Here is a 13,913-nt window from a genome sequence, read left to right on the forward strand (position 1 = left end):
CGAAAAGGCGTGAAAGAATGAATACAAGAACATTTTAAAATAAAATGTTTTTATTGATGAAAAGTTTACAAAAGCTAGAAAACAAATTACATCTCAATATTTTTCATTTATTTCAATGAATATTCTTTGTTTATTCCAGAAACTGTAGTAGATAAATGTCAAATTAGTTCCGATTTAAAAAAAAATTATATTTTATTTTTACATCATGCTCTGAAGAAAATCTTAATATTAATAAAACACTAATATTAAACAAAATTTTGAAAGTAATGAGAATATGTAGACAAATCCAATACGCTTTATATATGAAAAATATATTTAAAAATTCAATGCAAATGCATACAAATAACACTTCTTAATAATAAGTTCAAGATATTTTTAAATTTTTGTCAATTTTCAATTATTTTTCAACTTTTTTGCAATGTTTGTCGTAAAACCACTTCATATAGTTGGCCAATGTTTCCGCTTCTTCTTCCGTGATTGCATTATATAAAGATGCGCGTATTCCACCCACTGATCTGTAAAAAGAATTATATCATTACTTAATTTTTTTATTATACAGTATAAAATAATAATTTAAAATACACTATCTAAAATATAAAATATAAATCTAAAATATAAAAATAATATATCAAATCTTTTTAACTTTTTGCAAAATATATTTAATGAACATATCGTTTAAATAACTAATAGATTAACATTTATAATATAAAAAAATTTAAAAATATTTTATTATACATATTTATTGTATTTACTATAAGAATGAAAGCACTGTAAACGCAAGTTACAATTGTTTGTAACCAAATTTAAAATAATATACAATTAAAATGATCAGATATTTTAGCTTTTTAAGTCGTCCTCAGCCATGTTGTATAAAATGTATACGTAACAAAAAGTCTCACATTTTTCAGACAAAAAGAATTTTAAAAGAATTTTTAATGTTTTTTTAGGCGACGCTTCACTAATTTCAATCTTTCAGTCTTTTAGATGTTATAGGGGACAATGTCCACACAAGAATTAAGTAGGGAACAGCATTAATTTAGGAGATATAGTTAAATTAAATTTCTTATAAAAATAATAAATAAAAATAAACACAAACAATAAATTCAAAACTAATTAGAGTTAAGGTCGATGCCAAAGATTAATCTTAGAAAACCGAACTTATTTTTGGTTACTTTCTCGGCCTAATCAGATATGTGAAACCCTGCAATTTTGTCACGCTATATCTCTGAACTGAATACGTATTTTTTATCTCAAAAAATATAAAATTTATACCTCGAAATCAAACAAAGAGAAATATGGATCAAATAAATAATATTTTATCTTCAATTATTATAATTAAATAAAAAGGATAGCTCATTCATTCAAGGATAACTCTTAAAAGTGATTCCATAGACGTAAGTCAAACAATGTTGTTCCAAGAAATTATTTCATGATTTCATACGTTTACGTTTGTCTCAGAGAAATTTAAAATTGTAATTTTGGTTTTCATCTGATATATAAATCAATAAATTCGCTTAATACTTTCATAAAAACAGGAAAAAGATCTCTTAAAAATGAATAAATGTGATGTGTATAACATTAGCTGCCAAGACTGTGAAGCGATTTGCGTTGAACAAACGAAAAGGCAATGAATTACAAAAATAAAAAAATCTTCTGATATTAATAAATCTACTGACAAATTTGTTACTTCTTGCCATCATATTGAAATGAATTAAATAATTTTAAATAGGATAATGTCAACATTTTAAACATAGAACCTTCTTGCTATAAGGGGATGATTTCTGATTAACTTTAAAAAACAGGGTAATTATTGCGAAAGGTTAAACCTCGCCTATGATCTTGACCTTGATATAGTAGTCAAAGTCATGACCTTGAGTAACCTCCAACAAGTTTTAGCCGGCAGTAGCCATTTGTTAAAAAGTTATTAAGTACAAAAATAGTTTTAAAAAATAACGTCTCTTTTCTATATATTGCAGAAAAAAATTCATTGCTTTAAAATAGATTCCTGCTTTAAAAACAAAAATTTTCAAAATGTTTTCTCATCATTTTTGTTATTATTATATATGTATAGTATTAGTTATACAACTTCGCTTCCGTTTTTTTCCGAAATTCAAGGCTTTATTGTAAAAAATTGGTTATACATTTATGATTCAAAGTATTGTCCATCGCTGGCCACTACTTTCTCCCATCTTTCAGGTAGCGTACGAATCCCGCGTCGAAAAAAGTGGTCATCTTTTGAGGCTATCCACGAATCGATCCAATTTTTTACTTCTTCATAAGACCGGAAGTGCTGGTCAGCCAGGCCGTGTGCCATTGATCGAAACAAGTGATAGTCAGAGGGAGCAACGTCTGGAGAATACGGCAGGTGGGTAGGACTTCCCATTTCAACGTTTCCAAGTATGTCTTGACCACTTTCGCAACATGGGGTCGAGCATTGTCATGCTGCAAATCACTTTATCGTGTCTCTCGTTGTATTGCGGCCGTTTGTCTTTCAATGCTCGGCTCAAACGCATCAATTGCGTTCGATACCGATCGCCTGTGATTGTTTCAATCGGTTTTAACAGTTCATAATACACTACGCCGAGCTGGTCCCATCAAATACAGAGCATGACCTTGGACGTCAAAATTATCGTTCTTGAAGCGTTGAAATCAGTCATGACACGTTCTTTCACTAATAGCGGCCTCATCATAAGTATTTGAGAGCATTCGATGAGCCTCAGATTTCTTCATATTGAAGCAAAAAATTAAAACCTCCCGCAAATGACGAGAATTTGGCTCGTAAACTGACATTTTCAATCGAGAATAACTTTATGATGCAGATACAAATCGACTAATGTTTCTATGGGGTTATGTTGACAGATGCCCAAGTTTATTGTATGACGTCTATGATCTATTTATTTCGACCACCACTTACCGCTAAAGCCATTTATAGGAAAATGGCGGAAGCAAAGTTGTACATCTAATAGCTAACGATATATAGCTAACAAAATACTCGCTGAAGAAGCGCGAAAACAGATTATCACAAAGAAAGATTCGACTTTTGGAGAGAGAGTGGCTGCCACAGCTGTTTGCGACTATAAAAGCCAAAACGAAAATTGGTATGGCATGAAAACGAAGAAGAAAAAGCCGACGAAAAATTAAACAAATATTATCGGTAGCAAAACGCGGAGACATCTTACCTATTATACTGCTATTGGGAATCTTCAGCTCGTTGATCAGCGGCGCGGCAGGAATCGCGAAAACTGTGTATAAACGATAATAAAGCCGCGCAACGTCAGTTGGAAGATTTGAAACGCATCATGGAAGATAATGGAGTTTATCTCGCTCTATATAAGCGTGAATGAGGAATCCCAACATAAAATAATAAAAAAGATTTTAAAAAAAATCGTTAAACAGTTTCCAAAAATGCCGAAGGGTAACTACTAACGTGCAACTGCAACAACTAGCAATTTTGAATAATGCTGATGGACTAGGTACTCATTGGGTGGCGTAGCGGGAAAATTATGTTGTTTACTTTGATAATTTTGGCAATTTTCAACCGAAGGAATTGATGCGATATTTGGACGTAACGCAAATCGAGTATAATCGCATGCCTTATCAACATTACGATCAAAGCAATTGTGGACAACTGTGTCTACAGTTTTTACAGACGGTTGATATCAGTCTAAGATCAGTTTAAGAATTGACATTGCTCTTTCAACTCAGTATTCATTTAAACATGTCATGTGACATTTACGCTCACTGGTAAGAGTAGTGTCCTCGTGGCTTGCTACTTTCTGACCGATTTGAGCGATGGCAATTATAAACTCGATTTGATGAACTTTGAAACCTACCATACAATATCTAATGTAAATTCATTGAGTAAGTTTTACTTTGACGAAGATGACGAAGATGATGAAAGAAATTGTCATTTCCGAAGGATCGTACAAAATACGTGACATGAACAAATGTCTAAGATGTGCAATTCTACAATTTTATCCTAATGATGTTGCGAGAGAGAAGAGGATGAACGCTTCGCAAAGAGGATGAACAGTACCAGTATACATTGATTATTCATCATCAATAACAATGAAGAGTGAGATCAAATGCGCTTATCGAGTAAATTTCATCAAACTTCACAATATTGGATCGCTGTTGGGATTTTCATCGAATGCGTGCTGGAGCTGCAACAGTGGCACGAATCGGACGATCGATAATATCATCAACGTAAATATCATTTGTAAATATCATTGAACAACGTGACGGGCGCATATAGCAACGATAAGTCTGTTCATATGAATTTTCATCGAACGTGTCACCAGGATATAAGATATCGGAATGACCGACACAGATCATTTACCATCTGATCATGGTACGGAGCATTACAAATCTGACGATTTGCGTTGTGGATCAAGATGATTGCTCGATTTTCGTGAAGAAGAAATCATCATTAGATTGCATGTATGGAAACGACAACGATAACGTGAGATGCTTGTTCTGAACGAGCAGGCAAAAAAGATAGGGGACATAATTTTTGCCAAAGAGACGACAGCGATCAAAAGTATTCGAGTGTTCAGTAGAAAAGAACTCACTGCATCGAACGTTAAATTTTTACAATCATTGAGCTTTGTTGTACGAATTATCTGAGATGGTTGATATTTTTATATATATTTAATATTGGAGGCGAATCAATTTTTGATCGCATCGTCAAATAATTTCACACGTACAATTCGACGTATATCAACACGACATTTGGACATAGCGATGAGATAAGGATACAACAGCAATATTTATACACGTTACCGTGTGAAAGCATTCTCTACGTCGAAGGTTGATTTCAAAGGAAAAAAATATACAAAAGCAACTAAATCTTGGATATAATTGTGTAACGTTCATGTTCGATAAAATTTGATTTGAATTCAATGATATAGAGATCGCAGAGATTGATCGCAGCAGAAACATTGGAATAACTAGTCTTATGAAAGATTATGTAACGTTTTCTTGTTAATGAAATCGTATATAGTTTGCATAAATGTTGGATTTATCGATTTTAGTGATATCGCGAAAAGCCTAATGACAGATGATGGATACTTTAATTTTTACCGCTTTTGAGGATTACAAACGTTTGGTAATTAACGCTCGTCACGAATTAATTTTGATACGACCGCGTAACGGTAACAATTACATAGTGAGAAATCCAACAACAGAGCCGATGCTTGAATTATTCAAAGTAGAGTGGCGAATGCTTCACGTTGCGTTAAACGAAATTAATAAACTATCTATGTTGCGCGCTTTAGAGAGTGGATGATATTTGAGTATGAGTTTCCGTGAGATTGTACCTTCTATTGCCGAATCAAACGAAGTATTCCTGGGCCATCAAGACTACGACTTAGCTGGAAAAATCATGATATCTTTGGTCTACAAATTGATAAAAAAAATATACATAACAGCATAAAACTTATTTCGACACCTATAAATTAACCAATGTGAAATTTTATCTAAACTCTGAATTTTATCCGTATGATGATCTGAACCTACACTTTGACAAACGCAAAGCTATTTTATATGATATGTATTTTCATTTCCATACTTCATTTCCATTCTTACTATCAAATCCCTCATGAAAGAAATGAATCATCATTCCAACTCCTTTTCGAAAGGTTTTACTCTAGTAACTATTGATTGCTTGTGACAAAACGAATCCGTCAAGAGTGGTACCGTGGATGTATGATTAGAATTTGAATTCAAAGAGAATGTACTCGCGAATACAACCGCCTATTGCCTTATCATACACGACCGCGTGATTGAATATAACCCAATGTCAAATGTACACAAGATTACATAAATTATCATCATCAAAAAATACTTCCCTCTCTTTTTAATATATGAGATAAAATCCAATCCTTTGTGGTCACAGTCTCAAAAAGTCGTTCATTATGACTATACCAACATTTGTGGATCTGCAATGATTTATCGTTGGAAAGAAATTTGTCGTGAAGGAAATGGCGATGCTGAGAAAAGGAGCTATTTTCTCTCATTATATATTTACGTGTCCCATGCCATGGAATTTTTTGACAAAGTCAGAAAAGTATTGCGCTTCCTGATTGAGTGCTTATCACCATGAATTGCAAAGGGAAGATGGAATGATGATCGTCATTAGCATGAAATACCTAATTACAATGGCTGCTAATTTGTGCGGAAGAGAATGACGACAATAAGGCTCTTGTATACGTTAAAGGACGCGAATGGCTGGCTGGTATAATCGATAGCAACGACTCGACAATTGAGACTCTGAATTGACTGATTACAAAGATATAGATTCTTTACATAATCTAGATGTTACTAATACTGTACGATATGGAAAACATGATAAGAATTGTTCGTTATAGAATGTATTTATAATATGTAACTAATGGTCACAACGCCAGAAAAAAATATATCAAGTTTAAAAAATAAAGTATAAGATTTTTTAAATGCATTTATTTTCTTCCCCTCCCCCTTATCCCTATAATTAAGAATCTATCAATAATGATAATTATTAGTATGTATATATTTTAATAAATGTTCGATAGTTACTCAATAACAGTTTTAATAATGATTCGATAATTAGGAACGCTTGTCGTTTGTATTATTAAACATATCATCAATTGCTAAATTAAAATAATTGCTGAGTTATATTATTAAAAAAATCGTAATAAACATATTGATCTTAACATATATTGTCTCCGATTCTGACTGACTTTGAACAAATTTTCGCTCATTCATTAAAAAGTTATTAACAAGAAAAGTTCTTCAATAAAACCTAACTTTTGGACATGACTACGCTCCGATGAGACAAATTCCCTGTTCTAATAGCGCAAAATATTTTCTTATATAATTTTTGTCTTTAGAGCCAGAGAATTTGTATTTTTAAAGCAGAGAATTTGTTTTTTTAAAAGCATAGAATTTGCGTTTAAAGGAAAAAAATGTAGTTTTAAAACAAAGAATTTGTGTTTGTTATGTTGCAAAATGTTTTTGTTTATTTGATTCATTCAGTATTTATATTTTTAGATATTGTACATTCCTTAGCTATTATGTCAATAAATGAAATTATATTTGTAACAATATTTCAGTCGTTATAGAAATTTCGACAACGATGTAATTGTATTTACAGTTACAGTGTTTATCTTCGCGAAATGTTAGATTTAAATTTCTGTTCATATAAAACGAATGGAAAATGTGTACGTTAATAAAATATTTCCTGCTTTACAAACATAAATTTTCTTGCTTTAAAATTACATTTTTTTTCCTTTAAAACGCAAATTCTATACTTTTAAAAGAACAAATTCTTTGCTTTAAAAATACAATTTTCTGGCTCTAAAGACAAAAATTATATAAGAAAATTTTGCGCTGTTAGAACAGAGAATTTGTCTCATCGGAGCGTAGTCATGTCCAAAAGTTAGGTTTTATTGAAGAACTTTTTTTATTAATACAATAATTTTTTAACAAACAACGAGCGACGGTTAGAATTTGTTCAAGATCACTCAGGATCATGACCTTGACAACATATGTCAAAGTCAGGAGAGTGGTTCCTTAATAATTACCCAAATTTTTATTTAATAAAATCGTGTGTGAAAGAAGAAAAGAGAGCGCGAGAGGAAGAGAGAACGCAAATAATAAGTACAGAACTTCAACGGGTGGAAGAGAGAAAACTGCATCACAATAGGTAGGAGAGAGAGATCAATAGGTTAAAGAGAGAATGCAACTGGTGAGAGAGAGAAGGAAAAATCCTTCGCTTTATCATAGACCCCGGTGACACGCTTCCCCCTCTCTGACTCCCTCACACACACACACACACACACACACACACACACACACACACACACACATCGTATACGTATATGCACTAACACATAGTGGGTTAGAATCTCTACTATTATCCTATTTTCTTAAACAGTAAATATACTTTCTAAAAGTGAATCAGTATATATCACTGACTTCAATGCTATTTATAATGCTACTAAACTGATTTAATCATTAGTGAATATTTACTGTTTTTCAGTAATAATATACTGATTCACATTTAAAGGTTATAATTTTGAGGTTATGAATCATAATTCTCAAAATGAATCAGTATATTATTATTGAAAAACAGTAAATATTCGCTAATATTATAGTTATAAGTGTTGCACTGAAGTGATAATACACTGATTCACTTTTAGAGAGTAGATTTATTATCAAACCTTCCAGAAACAATTTTTAAAAAATCGTTTTTACAGATTGAATGCTGAAAACGAAACCTATCTACTGCAATATTTGGAATACAACTTTGGGAGAAAACGATCTATCATTTTCTGATAGTGAAGATGAATATTGAATGCCAGAACAACTAACGAATGACGAATATTCGGATAATGAAGTCGACGATGATAATGAACGTTCAAGATGAAGCAGAAGAGGACGTTCATGAAGAAGTTATGAACAAAAAGACAATGAAGAGAATAATGAAAATCAGTCATCTACTTCTTCAGATCACTATCAGGCTAGAGATGGAATTCAGTGTAGCAAAACTCCACCATTGATTCATCAAACTCCAGCACACAGTATTATAGACAGCGGAGTGGTGCACAGATCAACAGCCATCCATTTGGCTTTTATCCATTTACAATACTTTCAAATATTTATAAAATAGCTGATATAATAGTTCGTCATATCAACAAAAAAGCAACAATTGTTTATCAAAATTTTAACGAAATAAATCCTATGAAAACTCCACTCAAATGAAAAGATTTAACTATTTTGGAATTTTATGCATTCATATTTTAATTACATGCGGCGTCAATAGTTCTAGATCCGATCATGTTTTTGTATTGTTCAAAAATACCTCGTATCCGCTATATTGTGCAATAATAGGGCTAAATAGATTTTGCAATATTTTGAGATTTCTCCTTTTCGATTATGTCAATACACGACAACGTTCAGAAAATGATAAAGCTGCATCAATTAGTGAAATTTGAACGATGCTTAACGCAAATCTTATGAATTTCTACAGAAAATTTAACTATCGAACAATTATATCCGTACAGAGGGAGAACTCATTTCACTCAATACATTCCAGCTAAACCTGCAAAGTACGGAATAAAAGTCTAGTGGATTTGTGATGCAAAAAATTCTTATCCATTGAATGGAATCATTTATATTGGTAAATCAGTAATTGGCCGCAAAGTAAATTAAGGAGAACGGGTTGTCAAAGAATTAACTGCTCTTTTCAAAAATTCAGAACATAATATAACGCTGGATTTTAATTTTTTCACAACTCTTCCTAAAAAACATCTATTATTCTGAAACCTTACAGTCGTTGGGACATTGAAACATAACAAAACATTCCAGAAGAAATGAAAAAAAATAAATCTCGAGAAATCTTTTCTTCATTATTCGCCTACCATAAAAAAGTTACCATGTATTCTTATGTATCTAAGAAGAACAAAGCTGTCATATTATTATCTTCTATGCATTATAGTAATGCTACATCTGGAGAAAAGAAAATCTGAAATAATTAATTTTTATAATAGAACGAAATCTGGTGTCAATGTCATGGATAAAATGGTCTGTAAATACAGCGGAGAAGGTGGACAAATATGATTATAAGATAAGACATACTTTTGACATTTTTTGATAATATTATCGATATTGCAGCTACATATACGATATATTTTGAGCACAACAACATGCACAAATTTAAAACTGACCACCGACGAATTTTTCTAAGACAATTGGGAGAAGAACTGTGCTTTCCAGTAATTGAAAATCGAATTATAAATCAACAAGTTATCTGAACTCTATCGTCAAGATTGGCTATAGAAAGCATGCTAAATAGGTCAATCACCAACGTTGCTTTCATCTTAAATACAGTATCAACAGATACACCACCTCAACGAGATTCGACTGGAAGGAAAATTATATATAATAATCTTAGGATCCTGTTATATATATGCACCCCATAAGCGCCGGAAAAAAAGTCGAAAATCCTGTTTTCAAAGCGAAAACATTGTGTGTGACGAGCATTCCGTAGATCTTACTAAGTCTTACATTCTGCAAAAACTGTTTATTATCTAACAAGAATCAATAAATGAAGAATAAAAATTAATTAAATATTTTTTCTTACGTACTAATGCATTAAATATTTGTCCTTAATAAAATGTTCTTCTTTTAATAAATTAACAGTCTAGTAATTTATAATTTACATACTCTGATGTTTCCTATTGAAAATGTGTGGATATCCGGGTGTCCTGGGTAATAAGAAAAGTAGTAAAATTTGAGTTTGGACGCGTAATAATTGTTTTTTTGAAGATAAAAAAATTTTTTAATCAATCTCTTCGAAATCGTTGAACTAATGGGAATCTGGCCGGATTTTTTTAATTTACAGAAAGTTATTTCAATTACAGAAAATTATTTGCTAAATGGGCACCCAGATACCCGGGTAATAACATAAGGATTAAAGTAAAAGTTATCGATTGAGTGTACGTAGAATTTGATTTAGTCGTTATTGAGAGCTGATAATCTTGTGGAACTCGCGGTCTCACGTAAAGGAACACATTCACTGTGCTTGTATTAGCGCCAATACATTACTGTGTCTCTTCTTTCCTTTTTATAGTAATTGACATTCAGCGTTGGTACAAATAATCTATTATTTTATATAAATTTGAATACTGCATTGATTTATTTCAAGAATTTTATTTCTATCTTCACATTTTTTAAACACTCATGATAAGTGAATTTATAAAAATATTCGGAATTCGGAAATGATTTTAACGTACATATAGGCTAACTAAATCTACTTTACTCAGCCTTCAAATTGCATGTTAATTTAGAATTAAATAATTTAATTCTAGATAATATAACTTTAAAAGGTAAATATTTATTTCAGATAATATCTCATCGATTTTAATGTCCTTTCGATGTGTTGTAGGGGGAAGTGTTCTGAATGATTTTCTACAAGAATAAAGTGGGGAATAGCATTAGTTTAGAAGATATAATAAATTGAAGTTTCATATTACAGTCATAGCATGCGACTTTCACGCGAAGCAACTTTCATCACCTCCTTCCTTGTTTCGGGATGCAAAACTTCTACGTGAAGCGACTTCTACTCCTTCGTCTCTAAGCAGAGGAGGAAAGATGATTGTTTACATTCTTTAAGAGATTAGTACGGCATATACAAATATCATTATTCGTACCTCTTATACCAATGATATCTCCTGCATATTATAAAAATTTAAATATCAAAATATTAACAGACTCACAATCTTAAAAACAAAAATAAACAATAAATTTAAATCAATTACAATAGAGTCAAGACCAATGTAAGTGCAAGAGATTAAAATCCACAAAAATTAATTTCCATAATGTTTAATCTTCTTTATTAAATATTTCGGTTCTCTTTGGAACCATCCTCAGTAATGATACATTTCTTAAATTCATTGATCCTTTCATCAAAAGTGAGTCACTATTAGGTTCCCAACTACTACAATAGAATCTGATTTTAATATTACGATCAATATTACAAATTAACAACTTGTCAATATTAATAAAACTAAATCAAGTTACTTATCTCAAACAGTAACGTTTAAATGAAGCTTTGGAAGTTTCCATTAACAACTAAAACTCATATCAAATTACTTTTTAATCCGACAACGAGATAAAAGGCTAAGAGTCAGAAAAAACTTAATAAATCTCCATTATTCGTTTATCATAAGTATTAGGTGTACAACTTTGCTTCCGCCGTTTTTTTTCCGAAATTCGAGGCTTTATTGTAAAAAATTGGTTATACATTTATGATTCAAAGTATATATTGTCCATCGCTGGCCACTACTTTCTCCCATCTTTCGGGTAGCGTACGAATCCCGCGTCGAAAAAACTGGTCATCTTTTGAAGTTATCCACGAATCGATCCAATTTTTTACTTCTTCATAAGACCGGAAGTGCTGGTCAGCCAGGCCGTGTGCCATTGATCGAAATAAGTGATAGTCAGAGGGAGCAACGTCTGGAGAATACGGCAGGTGGGTAGGACTTCCCATTTCAACGTTTCCAAGTATGTCTTGACCACTTTCGCAACATGGAGTCGAACATTGTCATGCTGCAAAATCACTTTATCGTGTCTCTCGTTGTTTTGCGGCCGTTTGTCTTTCAATGCTCGGCTCAAACGCATCAATTGCGTTCGATACCGATCGCCTGTGATTGTTTCAATCGGTTTTAACAGTTCATAATACACTACGCCGAGCTGGTCCCATCAAATACAGAGCATGACCTTGGACGTCAAAATCACCGTTCTTGAAGCGTTGAAACCACTCATGACACGTTCTTTCACTAATAGCGGCCTCACCATAAGTATTTGAGAGCATTCGATGAGCCTCAGCCGCAGATTTCTTCATATTGAAGCAAAAAATTAAAACCTCCCGCAAATGACGAGAATTTGGCTCGTAAACTGACATTTTCAATCGAGAATAACTTTATGATGCAGATACAAATCGACTAATGTTTCTATGAGGTTATGTTGACAGATGCCCAAGTTTATTGTATGACGTCTATGATCTATTTATTTCGACCACCACTTACCACTAAAGGAAAACCATCTATAGGAAAACGGCGGAAGCAAAGTTGTACACCTAATATAATTTATTCAATATTGTTTCAATGTTGCAGCAACATTAATAATCAATGTGGAAGAATCAATATAAATACATTGATAAAACATTAAAACTTCAACATTCACATTACAATATCTCAGCAACATTTTTTCAACGTGTTGTATGCGTAGGGTGCGTTTGGAAAACTCGTAGGGTAAAATAGGGTAGAGTAAACTCAACAAGTCAGTAGCACTATGTTCAACGATTTTCTAAACGTAGAGTAAGATTTTATGGTAACAATGTCTACAGTTTGCCGAAATAAAATATTATTTTCTACAGTAACAGCTATTCTTTTTATTTATTTCACTTTCTAGGCAGAAATCGGTTTCTTTTTAATATTTTTCTTTCTAAATTCAAATGTAATTAAATATATAGAAAAGGGGAGGTTCAAAAAGCTATTCTAGAGTACGATCTAGTAACTTTACTCGATATTTCTCAAGTGATATGTCAATTTTGCAAGACTCGAATCAATTTTCGAACGGCGGTTGGTAACATTTTTACTCGGAATAGGATTTCCGAATGCACCTTTTGGGAGCATACTACGTATCCACGTAAAGCGATTTCCATCTCATTTCCTCTCCTGCTTAGATTGCACTGCTAAGATTGCACTTTTACGCGAAGCGATTTTTCACTTCACTTTCTTCTTTCTGTTTAAGAGCGCATGATTTTTACATGAACTCTCGTCCCATCTTCCTTTTGCTTAGGGGCGCACGACTTCCATGCAAATCTTGTATCTCATTAAAAAAAAACCCGCTTCGCGTGGAAAATCATGTGCCCCTAGACAGGGGGGGAAATGGAATGAGAGTCACTTCGAGTGAAAATCGTGCGTCCCCACGCAGGAGGGAGAAAGGTGGAGTGGGAGCCTCTTTCGGTGCGTCCCCAAGTAGGAAGGAAGGGGGAATGAAATCACTTCGCATTTCGCATATAAAGTATGACTCTATGCGCTACTATACATATATAATACTCTATATATATATATATATATATATATAATATTAGGTGTACAACTTTGCTTCCGCCGTTTTCCTATAGATGGCTTTGGCGGTAAGTGGTGGTCGAAATAAATAGATCATAGACGTCAATAAACTTGGGCATCTGTCAACATAACCCCATAGAAACATTAGTCGATTTGTGTCTGCATCATAAAGTTATTCTCGATTGAAAATGTCAGTTTACGAGCCAAATTCTCATCATTTGCGGGAGGTTTTAATTTTTTGCTTCAATATGAAGAAATCTGCGGCTGAGGCTCATCGAATGCTCTCAAATACTTATG

General features: G+C 32.5%; 1 protein-coding gene across 5 annotated transcripts in view; it reads right to left on the minus strand.

The window, feature by feature from the left end:
- Positions 1-293: 293 nt before the first annotated feature.
- LOC108689879 (probable phosphoserine aminotransferase) overlaps positions 294-13,913 on the minus strand; it is a 160,112-nt gene continuing 146,492 nt past the window's right edge. For 2 of the 5 annotated variants that reach the window (XM_018196831.1, XM_018196833.1), the window contains one exon: positions 294-515. In XM_018196831.1, coding sequence (XP_018052320.1) covers positions 398-515 — 118 coding nt within the window. In that variant the 3' untranslated portion in view covers positions 294-397. Of the gene's footprint in view, positions 516-11,015; positions 11,116-13,913 lie in introns of those variants that run through there. The other 3 variants (XM_018196832.1, XM_018196834.1, XM_018196835.1) reach the window with 3 other exon arrangements.

The sequence above is a fragment of the Atta colombica genome, unplaced genomic scaffold (assembly GCF_001594045.1).
Source record: "Atta colombica isolate Treedump-2 unplaced genomic scaffold, Acol1.0 scaffold28, whole genome shotgun sequence".
Taxonomy (NCBI): domain Eukaryota; kingdom Metazoa; phylum Arthropoda; class Insecta; order Hymenoptera; family Formicidae; genus Atta; species Atta colombica.